At 52.9% G+C, this 23504-nt stretch overlaps 1 protein-coding gene across 7 annotated transcripts; it reads left to right on the top strand.

Annotated features, from left to right (window-relative positions):
* The first annotated feature begins 4488 nt into the window (after positions 1 to 4488).
* ZNF500 (zinc finger protein 500) lies at positions 4489 to 22232 on the top strand. 7 transcript variants are annotated; one of them, XM_043914225.1, is made up of 9 exons: positions 8120 to 8240; positions 10894 to 11099; positions 13451 to 13691; positions 14312 to 14827; positions 16312 to 16495; positions 16691 to 16758; positions 17713 to 17911; positions 19411 to 19524; positions 20547 to 22232. In XM_043914225.1, exons 3-9 carry the CDS (start codon positions 13485 to 13487, stop codon positions 21170 to 21172), a joined length of 1914 nt encoding a protein of 637 aa, XP_043770160.1. In that variant the 5' UTR covers positions 8120 to 8240; positions 10894 to 11099; positions 13451 to 13484; the 3' UTR covers positions 21173 to 22232. The 7 variants fall into 7 exon arrangements, with proteins under 7 accessions (XP_043770161.1, XP_043770166.1, XP_043770167.1 ...); XM_043914226.1 differs by lacking the exons at positions 8120 to 8240; positions 10894 to 11099 and adding an exon at positions 4489 to 4639; XM_043914228.1 differs by lacking the exon at positions 13451 to 13691.
* The last annotated feature ends 1272 nt before the right edge of the window (positions 22233 to 23504 follow it).

Raw genomic sequence — 23504 nt, 5'->3', positions numbered from 1 at the left:
AGGCCCTGTCTTGGACAACCAGCCCCCTCTTCTGCCCAGAACCAGGGTCAAGGTCCAGATCAGGCCCTGTCCTCGGTCACAATGCCTCCCTCCCGCACAGGCGTCATAAGATGTGACCTGGAGCAAGTCGCTTCCTCTGGTGGGCCTCAGTTTCCTCATCTACAAAATGGGGATGACACTATCCCCACACTACAGAGGTGCTGTGCAGATAAAACGAAGTGACTGGGAATGTGGCTGCCACCGAGGAGAAACAGTTCTCAGAGGCGACAGGATAGCACAGACCACCAGTCCAGGGAAGAGGCTGTGCCCACAGGATGTGTGAGCACTTGCCAGGGCCCTCGGGACCCCTGGAAAGGAAATGGACTTCACCGAAGCCCTCACGGTACGCCTGAGCTCCCCCAGGGCACCGGCAGGCGGTGAGCATCCAGAAAGTGACCCTGGGGAGCATCAGCGGTGTCCCAGCTGCTGGTCTGAGCACCCCTCATCACCAGGGCAATCCTTATTTGGGGGGCGGGGGAGTAGGTATTCCAAGTGTTACCGAAAGAAGAGGGGCGTCCGGCTACTCACCACTCAAAAGCTGATACCAGCCAGGCTGGTGGAAAGGAAAGTGTGCTTTATTTCAGATGCCAGTGACTGGGGCTGGGGGAGGGCGGATGTCGGTCCAAAGGCTGACTCTCCCCACCCCCACCCTGCCCACTGGCCTCCAGTGGGACATGAGCTTTTATAGACAGGAGGAGAGGGCTACATGCAGAAATAGCACAGTCAGCTCTGACAGTCATCTTCAGATTGGTCACTGGTGGTCTGACCAGCATCATCTTGGTTGTTTTAGGCACAGTTAATCTTCAGTTTCAGGGTCCATTTGTCCCCATTTCTTTGAGGCCAATTTTCAGAATTGTGGCAGCTCCTGTGATGGGTGCAGTCCGGTTATCAAGTAGTTAACTTCTCCACATGGTGTTTCAGTATCTATAAGACAGCTCACAGGATGTGGCTCAGAATATTATCTATAGCCCTTGAGAAAGAACTAAAGGTTCTCCTTGACTATGCTTAATGACTACATCATTATTATTTGGTCTCCTTTGACCATTTTCCTATGTTTCTGCATTTCTCATTTCTCTGATTAAACTTGTTTTTTGACTAAAGTTTTCCACGGACAGAAGGCAGGCAGAGGACATGGAGGGTAAGGACCATAGGGTCCAGCTCCATTTCACAGGGACAGTGGTCCTGTTCTCTGCTGACGACTTTCCCTCCAGTTCTGGAAGCTCTTGCCATGCCCACAGAGATGCTACAGTGCCTGCCTGGCATAGACTCAGTTGTGGACCCAGTAACAGTAATGACTGTACACAGATTTCTTCTGCATTTCCTGACCTGTATCAGCTGGGTGAGGGCGGGGTGGGAGTGGGGCTTCAGCTGACACATTTCGGGATTCCCCAGGCCCAGCAAGCGTGGATGACACATCCAGCTCTGCCCCTTTTTAGCTGAAGGACTTTAGGACTTTAGCAAGTCACCTGACATCCTAGATTCCACTTCCTCCTGCAGGAAACAGGGACAGTACCCCCAACCTACTCTCCCAGGGTGTGTGAAGGCAAGCCTGCTCACAGATGCCTAGGTCCCATGAGGGATCATTTATCTGAATATTTTGTTCCATTTTATAGGTATGGGGGGGTTCCCATTGTGCTACATGCTAATCAGGTTCATGTCATAATGATAAAGTCATCGTATCAACTAACAATGTTGTTGTTGTTGTTTAGTCCCTAAGTCACATCTGACTCTTTTGCAACCACACGGACTATAGCCCACTAGGCTTCCCTGTCCATGGGATTTCCCAGGCTAGAATACTGGAGCTAGTTGCCATTTCCTTCTCTAGAGGATCTTCCCAACCCAGGGATCAAACCCCAGTCTCCTACACTGGCAGGCACATTTTTTTTTTAACCACGAAGCCACCAGGGAAACCCAATAAGTAACAATAGTGGGCCTTTTTAAAAACAGGGAATCACAGATGAAGTTAGTTGCAAAGCAGAAAGAGACAGAGAGGTAGAGACCAAGTATATGGTTACCAAGGGGGAAAGTGGGGTGGGTGGGATGAACTGGGAGATTGGGATTGACATATATATACACTATTGATACTACGTATAAAATAGACTAACTAATGAGAACCTACTGGAGGGCTCAGGGAAGTCAACTCAGTGCTCTGTGGTGACCTAAATGGGAAGGAAATCCAAAAAAGAGGGGATCCATGTACACATATATGGGCTTCCCTGGTGGCCCAGTGCTTAGGATTCAGCGCTTTCACTGCCACAGCCCGGGTTCAACCCGTGGTCGGGTGGGTTCAATCCGTGGTCGGGCGGGTTCAATCTCTGGTCGGGGAACTGAGATCCCACAAGTCGCTTGCTCAGCACAGCCAAAATAAAAAAAAACAGACAAAAACTTGCATTTTTATGCCACCTGCACTCTTCCCCCATCACATCTCTCTCCAGCCCCTGCCCCTATCATCAGGGATAACCATCATCTTGAATTAGGTGTTTACTCAAATTCCACCTTTCTTTTACCCTCTACCATCTATGCTGTTGTTGTTTAGTCACTAGGTCATGGCCCATATACATTTAGGGATACCACACATGTATATATTCCTAAATCATACACAGCATCGTTCTGTGTGTTCTTTTTTTTTTTCATTCTGTGTGTTCTTATAATTCATGGAAATGATTTTGTTCTGTCACTTGCTTTTTAGCTCAACATAATCTCTGTGAGATTTATCCATCCATCATTCTGTTGATCAACACTGAGATTGTTTTCAGGTTTTTATCATTACAAACATTGCTCTAAATACAGAAGCAGTCTTTATTACTTTAAAAATTAGCATGTATTAAGCATATATTAAGCCTTTATTGGGCTTTCCCAGTGGTTCAGCGGTAAAGACTCCATTTACAGTGCAAGAGACATAAGAAATGCGGGTTCAATGCTTGGGTTGGGAAGATCCCCTGGAGGAGGCATGGCAACCCACCCCAGTACTCTTGCCTGGAGAATCCCATGGACAGAGGAGCCTGGTGGGCTACAGTCCACAGGGTGGCACAGAATTGAACATGACTGAAGTGATTTAGCACAAGCTCTATTATGGATCAGGCATTTTATTGCACATTTAAATCATGAGGTTACCTACCCCAGGTGTTACTATCCTCATTTTACTAATGTGTTATTCTTGTCTTCTCCCTCCTTCACCCCAACCCAATCACTCCCAGGGCCCTGTGGACTCTGCTTCAGGAATCTGGATCAGATCCCTCCCTGAGTGACTACCACCATCTCCAGTATTACTTCAACTTCAGACCTCAGGGCTTCCCTCTTAGTTCAGATGGTAAAGAATCTGTCTCCAATGCTGGAGACCTGGGTTAGATCCCTGGGTTCGATCCCTGGGTCGGGAAGATCCCCTGGAGAAGGGAATGGCTACCCATTCAGTATTCTTGCCTGGAGAATCCCATGGACAGAGGAGCCTGGTGGGCTACAGTTCATGGGGGTCCAAAAGAGCTGGACAGAACAGAGTGATTAACACTTTCACTTTCAGACCCCAGGAGCTTCCAGTCGGTCTCACTGCGCCCCTACGGACTCCCCGACATCTGTATTCCACCAAGCTTCCTCTCCTACCAGGACACTATCCTGCTTAAAAGCCCAAACTACTCCTTTCTCCTGGCTCTAGGGGTATAACATTCAATCCTCCTGGGAGCCTTCCAGAGACCCCTGCTTGGTCCCACCTCTCCAGTCTTGTCTCCCAAGGTTGGCCCCCTGCACCGGGACCACACTGGTCTCCTTTCTGTCCTGCAGATGCACCCCGATCTCTCCGGCCTCAGGATCCTCACGCTTGCGGTTCCTTCTGTGTGGACCCTTCCCCCGCCAAACCCCCAAGCTAACTCTAAGTTACCTTCCCTCTGACACATTCACCCTAAGAGGGTCAGGTCCCCTCTCCTCCACTGCTTTGGTAGCATCTACCAAAGAGGTGACTAAACAATTATTTGTGCAATTATTTGTCCAGTGTATACCTTTTTCTTGGCAGAATATAAGTTTTATGAAGGAAAGCACTTGCTCATCATCGCCGAAACCCCAGCGCCTAGCAGAGCTGGCGGATGGGATCGCTCAATTGGCGGCTTTAAAAAATATATGTATGAATAAAAAAAAAAAAGAAAAAAATATATGTATGAATGGATGAAGGGTTTTGAACGAATTAATGTCCCCCATTCACAGATGTGGAAACGGAGAATAGGAGCACGCAAGGGACCGGCAACGACAATGTGGCGCCCAGAGGCTGATGCCCCTTCTCGCCCGCCCCTCACCGGGTCACCTCCAGGAAAAACCCTTAAAGCAACACGACCCCTCGCCCTGCCGCAGGTAGGCCTCTCGGCAGCTGCCTGAACAGCGCCGCGCGGCGCATTCTGGGAAATGTAGTCTAGCTGTCTCCCCGTTTCCGGCGTCCGCGACTTCTGCTTCCCGCGGGCACCAGCCTCTTGCGAGGCTTTGAGAAGGACGCGCGAGACTGCGGTTGTGGATCCGGTTTGCGTCCGAGTTGCTGCTGCACCGGGCGCGCTGGCGTTCGCTGTGTAGCGAGGTCCTGTCACCCTTAGTCGTGCGCTGCGGCTCCTTCCCGGGCGCGGAGGTGAGTTCCGCACGGTCGCAGCCGTTAGGGCAGAAGCGGGAGTCGAACCTGGAGTGCCTCCTCTTGCTGGCCTCTCTTGCTGGTGAGGTCCAGGCCGCGCCTCAGAGCGAGTTCAGTCAGAGTCAAGGGTGGCTGAGTCAGGCCTCAGGTTGTCAGCGTTGTTATTTCGGGCTACAGTGGATTAGCCCGGGACTTAGGAACTAGAGTTCTGGAATCAAAAATTTGTGTTCCAGTCTCATTGCTATCACTTCACAACCATATTATCCTCCCTTGGCTCTATACCTAAAACTCGTGGAGCTTCAGGGTTATTATTATTATTATTATTATTAACATGTAAAATAGAGATACAGCACCTTTGGCGTTAGTAACTTAGGAACAGAGTGGGAATGGGTATTGCCCGGCCCTCAGAAATTGGTGGCCATTATTATTCTTGTATCGGGGAGAAGCAGCAGGCGGGACAAGGAATTGGGGTTGGAAGTTGTTGGGGTTTTGAGGAGGGTGGGTCTTGACTTCGGAGGCTGTTGTCTCCCGGCAGAGGGTAGGGAAAGGCACTTGGCATCTCTTTCAGAGGCTTAGCGTGAACAACTTTGGCCTTTGGAAAAGAGAGTCTCCAGAGGCCACTTTTCTCCAAAGGTCACTTTCTTCTCCAAAGCAGTCTTCTCTGTCAGGGACAGGGAGGCGGGTTACCCTGGACCAGGTGGCAAAGGGTCTCTTCTTGACCAGACTCTACTTGGACTCCTCTGAACTCTTTTCTCAGCTAGGCCCTGATTTCTGGGCTTTCCTGTTTATTTCTGCATTGTTTGCTTGTGGCCATTTTAGCCAGAACCACCCGCCTCCCCCAACGGAATTGGGTTCCTCATCCTTCAGCATCCTCCAGGTGATGTCTCGTCACCAAAACCTTCCTTCAGCAAGAAACCCTTCTTACCCCTTACGTTTCCTTTTACCAATTTTCCATCCACTGCCACCCTCCCACCTCAGTCCCCAGGCCTGCACCTTGGCTGTAAGTTCCCACCTTTCCTTGTTGTATTAGGAGTTGAACTTGATCTCTCTCTCCATTGCAGTGTAATAGGGAAGAACCTTTGTAGTCTGTTGCAGGTTAATTACTAAAGGGATGTTGCCTATAAGCTTAAATTATCCATAATGGCCCATCTCTGGGAATGCCACCTTCCAAGTAATGATCATTAAGCTCAAATACCTTTGTTTAGGGCTTCTCTGTCAACTCAGTGGTAAAAGAATCCCTGTGTCAATGCAGGAGATGCAAGAGAGGCTGGTTCAATCCCTGGGTCCAGGAGATCCCCTGGAGGAGGAAATGGCAACCCACTCTAGTATTCTTGCTAGAAAAATCCCATGGACAGAGGAGCCTGGTTGGCTACAGTTCATGGGGTCACAGAGAGTTGGACATGACTGAGTGACTCAGCACACAAGCACCTTTGTTGAGCTCACTAGAAATATCCTTACCAGACCCATGTGTGAATGACGGCAAGAAATTAACACAGCCGCTCTGGAGGCTGACCAGACGAGGAATGTTTGATTTTACGCCCTCCCCTTTTAGTATAAAAGAAGCCTGAATTCTGACTTAGGCAAGATGGTTGTTCGGGACACAAGTCTGCCATCTTCTCAGTCTGCCAACTTTTTGAATCAAGTTGCTGTTCTTGCACCAACAACTCACCTCAATTTATTGGCCGGTTGTGTAGCCAGCAGTACAAGTTTGGACTCGGTAACAGCAGTGGTCCCTAAAAAGTGGCATCAATAATTTCTTTTCTTAGAAGTGGCTTAAGAAGCTCCATTCCTCAGCTGTTCCTCTGTGTGTCCGTCTCTCTTACGGGCTGGCTCTCCTCTTTGTGATTGGCTTCAGCCCACAGCAGATTCTTGGAGGGAAGCTGGACATTTTACCTCTATTTCTCTTCCCTAGCTCTGGTCTCCTGCCCTTTTAAGAAAGCCTTTGGAGAAAATACTGAAGCCAAGGAGATGCTGGCTTCCCTTTCTGAAATGGAGGCCAGGTGAATGAATGGTCCTTTGTCTAAATATTTTCTACCTAAAAGAGCAGCTGCATTGCTCTTTCCCCTCCCCCTGGTGTGTTTTTCTTCAAAGCAGTATCATCACCTGCATCATTTTTTTTTCTGTGTATAGACTTACTGGCAGCTCAGATGGTAAGGAATCTGCCTGCAATGCAGGAGACACAGGTTCAGTCTCTGGGTCAGAAAGATCACCTGAAGAAGGGAATATGGCTGCCCATTCCAATATTCTTGCCTGGAGAATTCCATGAACAGAGGAGCCTGGCGGGCTACAGTCCATGGGGTTGCAGAGTTGAACATGACTGAGCAACTAACACACACAGGCATACCTCAGAGATACTACCAGTTTGGTTCCAGACCACCTTGAGAAGAGGCTATCACCATAAAGTGAGTCACATAAATTCTTGGTTTTCCAGGGCATATAAAAGTCAAGTTTATATTATACTGTAGTCTATTAAGTATGCAGTAGCGTTATTTCATTTCCCAGTAGCATCCTACTGTTCATTTCCCAGTAGCAGTCTAAAAACTCTACAAATCTTAATTTAGAAAAATATTGCTAAAAAACGCTACCATCATCTGACAATACAGGGTTTCCACAAACCTTCAATTTGTTAAAAAAACGTAATATATGCAAAGCACAATAAAGTGCAATAAAATGAAGTCTACCTATACATCTTTGTGCCAGAAACAGCCCAGAAATGTGTTAGTGGGTTTGGTTTATCTCACACAGGATTTAATCCCATTTTGAGTCTGCATTTAAACTGGGAGTTTTCACCTAAAAATCCAAATATTTAGATTCTGGGAAGTGACCAAATTGGCAGGCAGTGTTGGGCCTGTGTCCCCCACTGCTTCCGGTGGCCTTGTATCTGCTCCATCTGCCACATGGCACTGTTACATTTCTTGTAGAGAGAAAATCTCCACACTCAAGTCACTCTCACACACAGTAATACAGAAGAAAACCCAAGAGGGACATGTTTAAAGAAAAATGGGAGAGCGCATATGTCTTTGTGGAAAGCAAGAATATTCCAGAATGTTTAGTATCTGTGTCAAAAGCCCATTTTTACCTTCCTCTCTGACCCTTGTGGGTATTTGAGCAGGTGACCCCAGGCCCGGAGTGGGTGATAGTCTGAGGGGGGACTTTTGCCATTCCAGGGACTGGTGGTGGTTGTGGGTTCTGTGTGTTATGGACTGGACTGTGACCCCCAGAACTCACACTGAAGCCCTATCATGACTGTATATGGAGACAGGGTCTATAGGAGGTAATTAATATGAAAAGAAGAGAGAGAGCACCGTTTCTTCCTACCAAGTGAGGGCACAGGGGAGGCACCATCCATGAGCCAGGAAGAGAGTCTTCACCAGGAACCGAATCTGCCAGCACCTTGATCTCGGACTTCCCGCCTCCAGAACTGTGAGATATAAATGTCTGTTGACTAAGCCCCCTGTCTCTGGTACTCTGTTACGGCAGCCCAGCAGACTCTGACACTGTGTTTTTCCCAAGAGAAGTATGTGAATCATCACCCTGTCCTGAGCCACAACTGAGCCGACCTTGAACAGGAGACTTTCCAGACTTGACTACATCTCCACGGGTGAGGATTTCCAAGCATGCCTGGTGGTCCTTGAGTCCCTTCCTTCCTCCAAACTCCAGCCTTTTTTTCGTGATGTCGCATCCTTTGCATCCTTTGCATCCTTCATGCTTTGCACACCTGTTGTCACTCATCTGCTTCTCATTTAACTTGCTGACTTCAGGAAAAAGACAGATAGTTTCAAATGCTGGGTGGTTCGAGGTGTTCATTAACTGATGAATCCTCTTGTGTGTCTAAAATTTCATGATGGAACCAAAACACAGCCAGACTCCAAGGAGAGATTTCACAGTATTGCCCAGCAAGCACTCTTATTCTCCATCCTTTCTGTTAATGAAAATAATAACAAAACATTTGCTGTTCACTGAGTGCTCCTATGTTTGAGTCTAGAGCAAAATATTTTAATGTACTCTGTCATTTAATTCTATTATAGTAAGTATCCTCTAGGGAATAGGTACCATTAACCCCAATTTATATTATTGTCAGAATTAAGAGTGTTTTTTTTTTAATTTTTATTTATTATTTATTTTTGGCTGTGCTGGGTCTTTGTTGCTGGGCACAGGCTTTCTCTAGTTGGGGCGAGCAAGGGTTACTCTTTATTGCAGCTTAAGGGATTCTCATCGCAGTAGCTTCTGTTACGGAGCACCAGCTCCAGGCATGCGGGTTTAGTAGTTGCAGCCCACAGGCTTAGTAGCCTCACGGCTTGTGGAATCTTACCAGACCAGATATCAAACCTGTGTCCCCTGCATTGGCAGGCAAATTCTTAACCACTAGACCATCAGGGAAGTCCTGGAATCAAGTTTGTGATAAAGTTGGGCAACAGAGTTCAGTGTCTAAAGAACAAATTCCACCCACTTATTTATTTGATTTCTCAGCAAATAGTTACTGAGCCTCTACCATTAGTATATGCCACGCAGATCTATTTAGTGTGTTGAGAAAATTAGAGGGGCCCTGCTTGGGCAGCTCAAAGGAGAATCTTGGGACAGGACTAGAGTCTTCAAAGAAACAGCTTGCATATTTACTGTGAGTCAAAGCTTCAATTACATAGGTGGCATTCAAGTTTACCTTTAGGAGAGTGTTCTAAGGAGCAGAGTCTGAAGCATGCTTGCCTGAGTTTGTCTTGGCTTTTACACTTTCCTCGCTGTGTGGCCCTAGGCAGGGCTCTGCACCTCTCTGAGCCTCAGTTTACTTAACTAAAATGTAGGTCACGATGATGTTTACATGATTGTCATGAGGATTTTAGTAAGTTAAAACATGAGCTCCATGGACTTAGGAAGTACTTAAAAAAAACGTTAGCTTTTATTGTTAGCTTGCAAAGGCCTTAGAAAAAGTATAACAAAACACCAATTACATATCAGTTTTGGAAAACTGTAGTTCTCTGGTGACTGTCTGATATAGTTCAGTTGAATTATGGACTGTAGCCTGCCAGGCTCTGTTCATGGACTTCTCCAGGCCAGAATACTGGAGTGGGTAGCCGTTGCCTTCTCCAGGGGATCCTCCCAGCCCAGGGATTGAACCCAGGTCTCCCGCATTGCAGGCAGATTCTTTCCTGTCTGAGTCACCAGGGAAGCCCAGGAATACTGGAGTGGGGAGCCTATCCCTGCTCCAGCGGATTTTCCCAACCCAGGAATCAAACCGGGGTCTCCTGCATTGCAGGCAGATTCTTTACCATCTGAGCTACCAGGGAAGCTCATAAAAAAACACCCATCACATATCAAATTTTGAAAACTGTAGTTCTCTGATGACCTGAGATAATTCAGTAGAATTAGCTAAACTGTTAGCCTTGTACTGAATTGTTGGTCCTTAGTTATTTGGGCTTTGGGAAATTGCTACCACAGGTGACTCAGACTTAGAGTGCTGGATCATAGACCATCTCTTCCCAGCCATAATTAAGTCATGGGAGTAAGTGTGAGCTGAACCAATGCCCAGTATGTGATTATGAATTGTGTGCCATCCGTCTGAAGATGATCTTCCCCTCTGTCTTCAGAGGAGGACATGTATGAGTGAACCTCTCAATTGTTGGCCTGCTTCAATGAGTGTGAGGCTGCCATTTTATTTATTTATTTTTAATATTTATTTATTCGGCTGTGCTGGGTCTTAGGTGTGGCATGTGGGATCTAGTTCCCCCATGAGAAATTGAACCCAGGCCCCCTGCATTGGGAGGGCAGAGTCTTAGCCACTGGACCACAAGAGAAGTCCTACGCTTCTGCTGCTGCTAAGTTGCTTCAGTCGTGTCCGACTCTGTGCAACCCCATAGACGGCAGCCCACCAGGCTCTCCTGTTCCTGGGATTCTCCAGGCAAGAACACTGGAGTGGGTTGCCATTTCCTTCTCCAATGCCTGAAAGTGAAAAGTGAAAGTGAAGTCGCTCAGTCGTGTCTGACACTTAGCGACCCCATGGACTGCAGCCTACCAGGCTCCTCCATCCATGGGGTTTTCCAGGCAAGAGTACTGGAGTGGGGTGCCATTGCCTTCTCCAAGAGAAGTCCTATGGCTGTCATTTTAAGTCGAGCTGTTTTGTAAACTCCATAAATGCTATGAAAACAAGCTACCTTTATAATTATAAATATGTGATTATAGATACATGTACAGCAATAAATACTTTTCCTTCAGATTCCACACCATGCTTGGCACTTTAATGAACTGTGAACCTCTTACAGGAACTCCACGGCCCCAGGCATCCGAGATCCACAAATCTGGAGGCCTGCAGGCTTCATCCCAGTATGGTTGCAGGTCATGAGCTGGTGTTTATGGAGCACCTGTTACATGCTAGACATCATCAGAGGGACTTTATAAGCTCAGTCTCATCTGTCAGCTCTCAGAAGCTGGAGCTATGACAATCCCCATTTTACAGATGAGGTAAAAGGTAAGGCTTACCCAGTTACTAAGTGGTAGAGCCAGGATCTGGTTTGGGTGTATGTCAGTGTAGGTCCAAATCCATACTGGTGTGCATTGGTTATGGAGTGAATGTGTGTCCCCCTCAAAATAGATTTAAGAAAGAAATCCTGGGCAAAGTAGAAATGTATCCTTTAAAACTCCATTGGCCATAGTCACTGAAAACTGCCCAGAGAGGAGAGGACCAGGGCTATGTCAGTCAGGCCGTGGTCACTACATGGACTTTGCTGACTTGTGTGTATCTGGCCCTGAGGAGATGATGCAAGACACAAGGCCAGGGCCCTGCAGCTAAGCAGGAGGCCGTTAGAAACTGGAAGGTGTGGGGCAGCTTTGAGGATGGTGGTGTCCCCACCCCTGTCTGCCCCTCCAGACAGAGCCCAACGTGTCTCTTCTGTTTTCCTCCTTTTCCCTGTTGTACATCTGTCTCTCTTCTTCTTCCTGTTCTCTGTCCTTCCTCCCCCGCTACATACCTCTGTGACTTGTTCAAATTTCCCCTTTCCACTCCCCGCTGAGGCTGACAGAATGGCAGGCTGCTTGTACTCAGCTTGAGTGCCAGTGCTCTGGACGGCCCCACATCTTGGTTCTGGTTCCCGCCAAGAGCATGGCTTTCCTGACCAGCAGCCCAAGATTGTAAGGGGAAAATGAAGCACATGTGATCCTGCCTTGCTTGAAGCCCCACCACGAGGCTGCCCTGAAATCTGGTGTCTTCCCTTAAAGATGCCTCCCACTCCGCAGGGGTGGTCCCTAGAAGTCAGCGGGTGGGCAGCCCAGCATCTTGTTCTGCCTGTGTGCCACAAGAGAAAATGGATGTTGGTTGTAGGGGGAGAAGTGGGATGTGAGCAAGAATGGAGAGTGAAGCGAGAATGAAGTGGATGGAAAGAAGGAAGCCAGTGGGAGGTGCTAGGCCTGGGGATGCCAGCGCTGAAGGACTCAGGGTCGTCTGGTGGTTAGTCAGTGATTTTATGGAGCTCTCACTACTCACCGCCAGGCACACAAGCCTCACCATGATCCTCTGCCTGCTCAGAGATCCCTACCTGCCTCCACCTCCCTCCTCCAAGCTCCACAGGGACACCAAGGACTGACTGTCCAGTTCACCACCTGTTCATGGTGCCTGCTTGGGTCAGAGCAGAGGCCAATAAAATACATATTTGTTGATCAGATTAACAAATGAAGAAATAAGCAGTTGATAACCAAGATGCACCAAACAATTTTGTCAGTCTTCATCTTCCAGCCTCTAAAATTGGAGTTGAACTAAGACACCTGAGTTCCAGCCTCACCCCAGCTCTGCACCTGCTGGGTGTGTGTGTCTTTGGGCAGGTCATTGAACCTCTGCACCTGTGTTTTGTTGTTGCTGTTTAGCTGCTAAGTTGGCTAAGTTGTGTCCAGCTCTTTGGCGACCCCATGGACTGTAGCCCTCCAGGCTCCTCTGTCCCTGGGATCTCCCAGGCAAGAATATTGGAGTGGGTTCACATTTCTTCCTCCAGGGGATCTTCCCGATCCAGGGATCGAACCAAGGTCCCCTGCATTGCAGCAAGTTCTTTACCATCTGAGCCCCCAGGGAAGCCCTGCACCTCTGTTTACTGACCTTACAAAGCAGGGATAATAAAGCCTCCTTTGTTTCAAAGAGGAACCGATTTAATAACTACAAAGCGTTTAGAACAGAGCCGGGCACATACATAGTACTATGTAGGTAAAACAGTAAATTTCCAGGGTCCCGTCCACCTTGGGACTTTCTCAGGCCGGGGGGGGGGGGGGGGGGGGGGGGGGGGTGCGGAGCGGTAGAACGGAAGCTGGGAGAATGGCCAAGTAGCTGGGGAGCCGCTGTAGCACTCACACATGCGCACTGGAGGTTCAGGGCTACTAGCACCTACAATGCCTACTGGAGTGGGTAAGCCTACCCCTTCTCCAGTGGACCCAGGAACTGGGGTTGCCTGCACTGCAGGCGGATTCTTGACCAGCTGAGCTACCAGGGAAGCCCACAGCGCCTCCCAGGACCCTTCTAACCCAGGGCGCGGCTCAGCCGGGGGAGGACTACATTACCCACAGTGCATCCCGCGGGGCCTCAGTTCAGTTCAGTTCAGTCGTGTCCGCCTTTGCGACCCCGTGGGCTGTAGCCCGCCAGGCTTTTGTGAACTGAGCGGGTCCCACCTCGCGGAGCAGAGTCGCTCCGTAGTTCGTTTCTCTGCGTGAAAGTCGGTTCAGCCAATAGGGTTCAGCCTAAGCGCTGCGTTACCTAAGGTAGCCTAAGGTTCAGCCAAAGGGCTGCGTTACCGAAAATGCCTCCCGTTGGCCCGCCCACCAAGACCCATTCCCATTCAACAGCGGGCTTGAACGTGCGAGGACTACGTTACCCAGAATGCTTCCCGTGGGCGGCCCTCGCGGCCTTGCTCTCCAGCTCGACGCGCGGCTCAGCCAATGGTCGCTTCCGAGCGTTCGGGTTTGTGATGCACGGATACTGGTCCTAGTTTCTGGACCGCCTAGACCTCCGTACCCACTGTCCCACTCCGGTTCCACCGCGCAGCACCGGCCCGCCGCGAGCTCCCCACGAGTCGCAGTGCTGTCGGTGAGTGCGGACGCAGGGTCCCCGCTCGAGCTTCTGTCCGCGGCGCTTGATGGAGCGTGGTTTGTGTTCGGCCTCGGTCCTAGCTGTCCCTCTTGCTGAAGGGGCGAGACGGGAAAGCAGGTCGGCTAGAGAGTCCTGACCTTGTCAAGACACTGGAAGGAGAGGGGCTGTGGTGGGGCTCGTGGAGCCCGAAATCCGGGTTCAGGTTGGGATAGAATCTAAGCCTTCCTTGGCAGAGATGTCCCAGATTCTCATTATATTTTCGAGGGACCTCGTCCAAGAATGGCAAACTGTGAAAATGAAAACTCTCTCGAATTGTGACCGCGTTCCAGGCTCTGTGCTAAAAAGTAAACCCTTTTAAAACATCCTGTTTAGTCCTCTCAGCAACCTCCTCTTTCACTTGAGGAACTGAGGCCCAGAGATTAAGAAATTCTCCGGGGGGGGGGGGGTGATTGTCCTGGGAATTATGGGGTTAGTAGCGAAGACAGGTTGATCTACTTTAACTGTTTCTTTTGCCAATAATGGAGAGTTGGCCTTGGGGCCAGGGCAGGGGCTTATGGGCGCAGACGCTTATCCAGCCCCTGTGCTGCACCCCGTATGAGTTTACTGTCTCTCCACAGAGCCCTGAAAACATCTTTCCCAGTGTCTGGCCAGAGGTGCAGGGAGAGACAGGCGTTATCTCCAGGCCGGGGAAAGGGCAAGGGCCGCCAGGAGCAATGGCGACCGCTCCCGGCTCTCAGCCTCTGGCCCCCCTGGAGCAGGAGGGTGACATCCTCGAGGGTGATATCCTCGTCGTGAAGGTGGAGGATGACTACTGCTGGGAAGAAGAGCCCTCCTCGGAGGCGGAAGACCCCAGCCCTGAAACCTTCCGCCAGCTCTTCCGGCTGTTCTGCTACCAGGAGGTGGCGGGACCCCGGGAGGCCTTGAGCCGCCTCTGGGAGCTCTGCTGCCGCTGGCTGCGGCCCGAGCTGCGCACCAAGGAGCAGATCCTGGAGCTGCTGGTGCTGGAGCAGTTCCTGACGGTGCTGCCGGGGGAGATCCAGGCCCGGGTGCGGGAGCAGCAGCCAGAGAGTGGTGAGGAGGCCGTGGTCCTCGTGGAAGGGCTGCAGCGGGAGCCCAGGAAGCAGAGGCCGCGGGTGAGGTGGGGGGCATTTGGGCCCTGAGGTGAGGAATCGGGGCCCTGCTCCTGAGGTCTGCATTTGTAGGTCCCGTGGGCTCTGGGCTGACATTGAGGAAGGTAGCTGCAGAGTTTCCCAGCTTTGGCTAGCGTGTGTGCATCTATTGTTAAACCACTATAGTCCCAATCGCCCTTTCTGAGCTATATGGTTTGGTTCCTTAACACCATCCCAACATACACAGGTTTTGATGGGAGGGAGGCTGGAGGCCTTTTAAGGCTGGACCTTGAGAGTTGAAAAGATTCCCAAAGAGGGAGGAGCCCTGGGAAGAAAGAACAGGTGCTGATGGATGCTCTGATTAGAGCCCCTGTCTCTCCAGAGCGGTACCATTCAATACAGTAGCTGCCATGTGTGGTTTTTCTTTTTATTATAATTAAATAAAATATAAATTCGTAGGTCATACTTTACCACCTTCCAGAGGCTCAGTCGTCACACGTGGCCAAAGGCTACTTATTGAACAAGGATAGTGCAGATATGGGACACTTCCATCATCATGGAATGTTCTCCAGAGAGCACCACTCAAGAGCACTCTCCTCCTCCACAGCAAATGCGGGGAGTCTCTTACATATCTCTTCTGTTTGGGTCAGAGTGAGTCCTCCTGACTCCATACTTGGCAAGCTCTGCAGGTCACCTTTCATCCTGTAGCGGTGCCATTGGCTGCACACTGCTGTTCTTTTGCATCTGTCAAAAGAGAGCAGCACCCACCCCCCACCAAAAAAAACAAACCTGACCACAAGATGAGTCGAATGCAGTAAGCAAATCTCGCCTTGAGATGGCCAACAGGAATTCAGGAGCCCTTCTCAGACCCCCGCCAGCCTGGGCGCTTGGGGTCCCTGGCACGGGCTTTCCTATGCCACTGTGCACCGTCATCTCCGGGTGACAGAGCTGTGGAATGTTAAGCCTGGGACAGGGTCCCTGGCTCTGGTTTCACAGTTCCCCAGGGACGTCTCTTGTCCTTGGTATGGTTACAGTCAGTGTTCTCTGAGACCCAATTTCGTCTGATTTGCCGTCCCTGGAATTAGGAGGTAGATGGTTCCAGAGGACCTGGAGATGACCTTCAGAAGTGGAACAAGTGCAGTAATTCAGACTTCCAAGACGAAAGCTGATTCAGGGCCTTCCTGGCTCAGTCCTTTCAGGAACACTCATGGAAGGGAGGAAGGGTGAGAGTGTGATATGGTGTGACAGGGCGAGATGCAGAGTTTCAGGAGTGGAGCAGGCCTCCCCTTCCCCAGCTTGGGAGCCTGACCTCTTCCCGAGTCACTGGCCTTCCCCCTGGGGGCTGGCTGAAGGGCGGCACGTGGATGGTTGCAGAGGCCGTCAGACTGAGCAAGGCGGCCCAGTGATGAGGCAGAGCCTGGGACCAGGGTGCCCACGATGAGGGGTGGGGCACCTGTGGGCGCCCCCAGCCTTCTGGGAGCTGGCGGGCAGATCTCTGTCTGTTGTAGGATCCGGAGTTGCTCCCTGATGATGCGCTGTCCCATGGGACAGAGGAGTGGTTCTCGAAACACCAGGTGGAAGCCCAGCCAGAGGAGCTGTCCCTGGGGGAAGGGGCTCAAGACTCCAGCCAGCCACCCCCAGCCCAGCTGAGCCGTAGGCCAAGAGGAGACCCCTCGCTCTGGCCAAAGAGGGGTGAGTAGCTGCCCCTCTCGAGGAAAGCGGAGCGCTGCACTCAGGAAGGAAAAGGGGAAGGAGTGTGGCTGGTCAGACCTGTGTGCCTGTGGGGTGGGCGGGCTCCCTGCAGGTGAGCGTCCGTGAGGGATAGCTGAACCTGTCCAGCCTTTGCTGCTGTGGGCATGGGTGGGTGACTCTGTACTGTCTCCCCAGGCCCAGCAGCTTCACGGCATCAGGAGACAGCAGCCCTGGCCACATCCTTCCTTTCAGCCTGGTCCCAGGTGAGCAGCTTCCCACTCTGCAGCATCCCCATGCATCCCACGCCCTTGTTACGAGCACAGTTCTCTCAAGTGGTCAGGTCTGTGGGTTTCTGAGGCAGACCTTCACCCCCTGGGAAGTCTTACCTGCTCTCAGATGCCACCTGAGTATCAGGTGTGTGCTGGAGGATTCTGTGGTCCCAGTGGTAAGCTCGGGCAACCGCTTCAGACCCAGCTGTATGTTAAAATCTCCTGGGATCAGGGTAAAAATTAGAGAATTTTCCCCCAGACCTGGCCTGGAATTCTAATCTCCTTTGTTTGTTTCAGTAACAGCTCTGTTGAGGTGTAATTCACATACCATGCAATTCACCCATTTAAAGTATACAGTGTTTAGTATATTTACACAATCAAATTTTAGAATATTTTAATCACCTCCCCAAAATATCCCCCACTCATTAGCAGTCGCTCCTCATTTCCTCTCCCTCAGCTCCCTGGCAGCCCCCAGTCTCTCTGTCTCTGTGCATTTGCCTCTTCTGGATATTGTTTGGGTGTTAATTGTGCTCCCAGGTACCTTGGGTACCACTGGCCTAGAGGCATCCTGAAGTCCCCAGTCACCCCATTTGGGTCCCGGGCCTGGCTTGAGCTGAGGCAGGGCGGGCTAACTCGTGAACCTGGAAAGTGTCGGCTCCAGTGGGTGAGATCTCAGCAGACGCAGCTGCCCCCCGCAGCGCGTCTGTCCATGGCCCTGCGGCACTGCATGGAGCTTAGTGGTGACAGTGTCCTGAAGAGCAGGGTCCAGCCGTGCCTGAGCTGAGCTTCGGAGGGGAGGGTGGATAACAGCATGTGGAAAGGGAAAGGGCGGGAAGGGGAAAAGGCGGGGGAAGCAGGGCCTTCCGTCATCACACGAGAGGAGGGGATGGGCGGGCCCAGCCGCCTGCAGGGCCAGGGGCACGGGCTGAGCGAGCTGCACTCCCGCAGGTGCCAGTGACCTTGGGGGGCGTGGCCGTGTACCTGTCCCAGGAGGAGTGGGGCTGCCTGGACCTGGCTCAGCAGGACCACAGCTGCGACGTGCTGCTGGAGGATGCAGGTGCCGTGGGGAGACGCCGTCAGACGCCGCGCTGTGTCTCAGAGTGGGCGAGTCTCTGGGAGGGTGCCCCCTCCTTCGGGCTCATTGAGGGTGTGTGTTGGTTTCCAGGACCCAAGGCCCCTGGCCACCTCCCTGTTCAGCACTTTCCCTGGCTCCCCCCACCTTTAGGAGCCGGTCCAGCAGTTCTCAAACTTTAGTGGCCTGAAGAATCTCTGGGGAGGATGTTAACAGTAGGAACTCGTGGGCCTTGTGTCCAGGGCTTGGCTGAGTGAGTCAGGGTTGTTCCCTGGCGAGTCTGCTAAGCAGCAGCTGCACACAGCCCGCACTGCCAGGGTCACTGGGTGTCCTGTCGGCCCCCCGCCTGCAGTGAGGGCAGTGTGGTGCTTGCCCCGTCTCAGGCAGACGCCCAGAGCTGTCCTGGGTGCCTTCTTCTCCTCCTTCGCCACGCGGTTGTCCAGTGTCAGTTCAGCCTCTCTGTGATGCTCGGGCCCTGTGGGCAGGGCTTCTCTTGGCCAGCCTCTCCTCACCACCCCACACTGTCCCTTCTCAGCTTGCCCAGCCACTCTTGACACCTGTTCTCTTCCTGAGATGTTTTCTAAAGGAGTTGAGACCCTGCTTTATATCAGCTGGAGTTCTCCAGAGAGAACAAACTATTAGGATGTGTGCGTATGGAGAGGTTTATTTTAAGGAATCGGTGCTCATGATTGTGGAGGCTGGCAAGTCTGAAATTTATACAGCAAGCCAGCTGGCTGGAAACCCAGGCAGGACTTCTTGGCTGCTGTCTGGAGGCAGAATTCCTTCTCCAGGAAACCTCAAGTGTTGCTCTTAAGGCCTTCAACTGATTTGGTGAGGCCCACCCTCAATGTGGAGGGTAATCTGCTCTATTTATAGTTATCTGATTGTAGATATTAATTATACCTATAAAATAATCTCCACAGCAACATCTAGACTGGTATTTAGGGAATTCTCTGGTGGCCAAGGTGATTAGGGTTCTGTGCTTTCACTGCCAAGAGTGTAAATTCAATCCCTGGTTGGGGAACCAAGATCCTGCAAGCCACGTGGCCAGGAACAAAAAAAAAGCCTGCTATATAACCAGACGGTGACACCGTAGCCTGGCCAGCTTAGCACAGAAAATTAATGATCACATACTTTCATTTATATCCTGATTTTTTCCAAACTTAACTGTGTACACAACAAGAAGAAACTTGTCTGTTGCTGAGAATACTGGCTTGCTGGGTCTGCAGCATTGCTGTCCCACATCTCTGTGCCCTCTGCTGTCTCTGCCTCCTGCGTGTGTTGTGACTCTTGGCCATTTCCGCTCGGTTATGGTGAGACCCTGACGCCTCGGAACACCTGGCTTCCTTCCCAGGGCCAGGGAGAGCTGTGGGCCCTGTTTTCTCACTCACTTCCTCCTCTCTGAGCAGCCAGTCTGCACAGAAGCCCAGTGCCTCCCTCTCTGTCTTTCGAGGCATTGAGCTTGCCCGCAGGTTCTCCTGACACTCCTTTGCCCTCACGAGGAGGGGGTTGTTGCAGTCTTGTGTTCCGTCCCAGTCACATTCACGTCCTTTCTTCTCTTTCCCCACAAGCAGGACTCCCCACGCCTGGGCCCTGTCTGACTGCCCTGCAGGGGCAAGGAGAAGGCCCGTGGGACCCAGCTCGAGCAGCCTCAGGGCCAAGGGAGGTCTCTGGTGGAGCCAGTTCAGGTAAGGTGTCTGCGAGGAGATGGCATCCCAGATGAAAATCTTGCTTCTCCTGGGCTGAGACTTTGGTGACTGTGTCTGTGGGCTTCAAGCTCAAGGGCTTAGAGCAAGTGCTGGCAGACTTTTTCCAAAAAGGGCCAGAAGTAAACAGGTTTTAGGGACCATGCAGTCTCCCTTGCGATGCCTCAGCTCTGCCGTCCTGGTGCAAAAGCAGTCACAGGGGGTAGGAAAAGACACGAGTGTGTGTGTGAAACTTCGCTTGCCAAGACTAAGCTCCACCTGAAGGGAAGGTCGGGGGAGACAGGTGGCTTGAGGGGCTCCAGAGGCACGCCCTCAGGATTGCAGGAGAGAGTCCTGCCCGGTCGACTGGGACCGTGCTGCACGCAGGTGCGACGGGGAGCCTAGTCCCAAGGAAGACATGAGGGGCCAGGTGGGGGCCCACCAGGATGTCCCGAGTGTCGCCCGGCCAGCAGAGCTCTCTCCTGGGCCTGCACTGTGGGTGGAATTGCACAGTCATGTGGTCACTTGGTGTCACCGCCTGAGGAGCTGCCAGACTCAGCTCTCTGTAGAAGCTCTCCCCAAAGGCCAGGGCGGTGGTTCTGTCACGTCTCAGTCGTACCGACGAGGCGAACATGAGCTCAAGCCCACCTTCGCTTCCCCGATGAGCCAGTGTGGACACAGGAGGGGCCCGTGTGGGGGTGGGGGGCGGATGTTTCTCAGAGGGCCTGTCCCTCCCCTGTTGAGTCGTGGGCTCCCGCGTCCTCAAGTGTAGATGGGCCCGTCACAGCCCCACCTCACAGGCCTTGATGAGTTACTGTGTGTTTCTGAGTGTCTGCCCCTGATTTGAGTTCCTGGACTCAAGCTCTGAGTGACGTGTGCCCGAGGAACATGTGGAAACGGCCCTTGAAGGCACTGCCCTGCATCATCCGCCTCAGATGGGCCGCCGCGCCCCTGCCCGCCTTCTGCGAGCGTCCCTGTCCCTCCCAGCTCCCCGTGGAGCCCTCAGCCCGTGCTGTCTGTCTCAGGGCGTGGAAGGCGCTTGGAGGCTGGAGAGGACGCCCGGGAGGATGCGTCACTGAGCACAGGGTGGGCCCACGCGCGCCCAGATCTGGGTCCCGGGCCCGGCCAGACCAGACCCCAGCAGCCTCAGGACAGAGCGGGGCCCCTCGGGGTCCGGAAGCCACACGCATGCCCCGAGTGTGGCAAGGCCTTCCGCAAGACGTCGCACCTGGCCAAGCACCAGCGCACGCACACGGGCGAGCGGCCCTACCAGTGCCAGGTGTGCGGGAAGCGCTTCGGCGACCGCTCCAACTGCAGCACGCACCAGCGGGTGCACACGGGCGAGAAGCCCTACGCCTGCGCCGAGTGCGGCAAGCGCTTCAGCCAGAGCTCCAGCCTGGTCATCCACCGCAGGACGCACACGGGCGAGCGGCCCTACCAGTGCCAGCTCTGCGGGAAGCGCTTCAACAACAGCTCGCACTTCAGCGCGCACCGCCGGACGCACACGGGCGAGAAGCCCCACACCTGCCCGGCCTGCGGCAGGGGCTTCCGCCGGGGCACCGACCTCCGCAAGCACCAGCGCACGCACGGCGGGGAGCAGCCGCCGCGCAGACCCCCAGGGCTCCAGGACACGCCTGGGGCCTGGGCTTGATCATTCGGGGACCTGCAGGGTCGTTTCAGCCCCGGAGTCAGCTCCCCCGTCTCCGGGCGTCTTCAGACTCTGTTCCTGTGGGCCCAGTGTGAGCAGGAAGCCGGGCCCCGCAGGTGGATCAGGGTCTGGGGCTACCACGAAGGACCGCACGCAGGGGTGCAGGAATTCTCAGTTCAGGGGCCAGAGTCTGAAGTCAAGGCGCCTGTGGGCTGCTCCTTCAGGAGGCTCGGGTGGGGTCCGTTCCGCAGTCTCCTCCGGGCTTGTGGCCACAGGGCTCTGCCACCACCCTCTCCCCCCAGCCTGGCCCCTTCTGTGTATCTCCACGTGTGCTCCTGTCTTGTAAGAACACCGTCATTGGATTTAGGGCACACTCAGTCCGGAACAACCTCATCTTAGCTTGTTACATCTGCAAGGACCTGTTTCCAAGTGGGGCCCCCTCTAAGGCCCTGACTGTTGACTTGGGGGACACCCTTCAGCCCACTTCGGGGGAAGCCTTGGTGGCTGTGGCCGCTTGCAGCTTTACATGTCTCCGTCCTCCCGGGGCTGCTCTTCTCCTTCCCCCAACCTCACTGCACTTGCCGGGTGTAGCCTGAGGGGGTTCTCCAGCATCACAGTGGTTGGGGGTCCCCCTTGCAGATCCACGGCTGTCCTGTTGGATGGATGGCTGGTGCGGGAACACTTCCCTGAGACCCTTCCTTCCAACCTCCCCCGCCTGCCGGGAAGTCTGGGGGTTTCCCCAGGAGAGGTGCCAGGGCTGCCATTGATCCGGCCCAGGTGGCCATGTCCCAGGATGCAGGCTGGCCTTGGTTGCCCTTCTTTGTCTTTCTGATGTGGCCATGCCTCTCTGATCGGTTCCCATCTGTGGCCTCACACATGGCCGAGTGGCGCAATAAGAGGCCTTGTTTGCTGTCGCCACGAGTGGGGCAGCTCTGAAACCCCTGGGTTTCAGAATGTTCCATCCCATCACTAGACACACTGTTACTTTTCCACACACCCCACACACTGGGTGTGAACTGCCCTTCTCTGCTCCCTTAATAAACAGCGTCTGTCACTCATCCTGGCAGCTGCGCTCTGTTCTGTGTGTTTTTGGGAGACTGGGGCCACCCAGTTTAGGGATGGCCTCTCCCTTCTGGGCCAGCTTGTGGGACGCGTAGTGTCCACCCAGATCCAGCCACGTCAGTGTCGCCAACGGCCCACCCACCTGCCCCTCACAGACTCACTTCTCACATCCCGTCTGCTGCTGGAGGTAGCTGCCCTCTGCCAGGCCTGAGAGCTGGGCGAATCCAGTGCCTATTCCCTGACATTCTCCCTGTCCTGTAACAGGACTTCACGTTCTCCCATTCTCGATGGAAACTGAGGTCTGAGAGCTTGAAGCACCTTGTCCAAGGGGCAGGACCCACTCTCAACCCTCACTCTCCTGGCCTGCTGCTTCAACAGTTAGCAGAATTGAACTTGGGACAAAGATTTTGTTTTCTGTCACTGTTGGGGAAACATCTTGAGTGAACTTAACTGCCATTAAAAAGGGTAGAGAGAGTAGGGGAAATGGAATTTTAAAAATAGCCATTGCAGGACTTCCCTGGAAGTCTAGTGATTAAGACTGCATGCTTTAAAAAAAAAAAAAAGTGCATGCTTTCAATGCAGGGGGCACAGGTTTGATCCCTCGTTGGGGAACCAAGATTCTGCTTGCTGCACGGTCTGGCCTTCTGCCTCCACCACCCCCCCACCCCCACCCCAATAGATTTTGCTCTTGAGAGCTAGTGACTAGTGGAGGCTGTGTGCCCAGGGCCTGAGCTCTGACCATGCTGTGTGTGCCCTGGAGTGGAGGGCGGGGGCCTCCACAGTGAGGAGAGGGCCTGGGGGCCCCTGGTGATGGTAGTCTGGCTCCAGTCCCTGCAGAACAGGCTCCACAGGGCCTCGTGTGGCCTTGGAAGCCAGCTCACATCTGGCTTGTAGTGAAAATGCTCCTTGTTGTCAAGAACGGGGGCTGCCGGCAAGGCCCCCGTGGCAAGATCAAGTGGAGTCTGTGGCCCTGATCTTGGCTGCCTGTGGCTGGGCAGGGCCTGCCTTATTTCGCAGGGGGCTGGGTGGGGAGGAGGCCCTCACACACCCTCAGGGCCCGGCAGCCAGTGGTGACCCCAGCTGAACGCTGGAACACATGCCCAGAGGCCAAGGGCCGTGCCGGGCTGCCTGAACCCTTGGCACAGGGGGTCCAAGCTGACCGCTCTGCTCTTCCCATGGGGCAGACAGGGCGGAGGGGCGCTGAGACCTTGAAAACAAGTTGGAGTCAGAACAGAGTTGTCGCAGAGTAGGGCCTGTTGGGAGCAGCTGGGCC

This window comes from Cervus elaphus, chromosome 10 (assembly GCF_910594005.1).
Source record: "Cervus elaphus chromosome 10, mCerEla1.1, whole genome shotgun sequence".
Lineage (NCBI taxonomy): Eukaryota > Metazoa > Chordata > Mammalia > Artiodactyla > Cervidae > Cervus > Cervus elaphus.
Note: the sequence above shows the minus strand (reverse complement) of the source record. Positions and strands in the feature narration are given on the sequence as shown.

Bases quoted from the DNA above. Each gene is read 5' to 3' on its own strand.
- ZNF500 (XM_043914226.1), top strand. From the start codon at position 13,485: ATGCTTCCCGTGGGCGGCCCTCGCGGCCTTGCTCTCCAGCTCGACGCG. The intron at 14,828-16,311 runs GTGAGGTGGGGG...TGTCTGTTGTAG, and splicing joins CCAGGAAGCAGAGGCCGCGG to GATCCGGAGTTGCTCCCTGA. The intron at 16,759-17,712 runs GTGAGCAGCTTC...GCACTCCCGCAG, and splicing joins TCCTTTCAGCCTGGTCCCAG to GTGCCAGTGACCTTGGGGGG.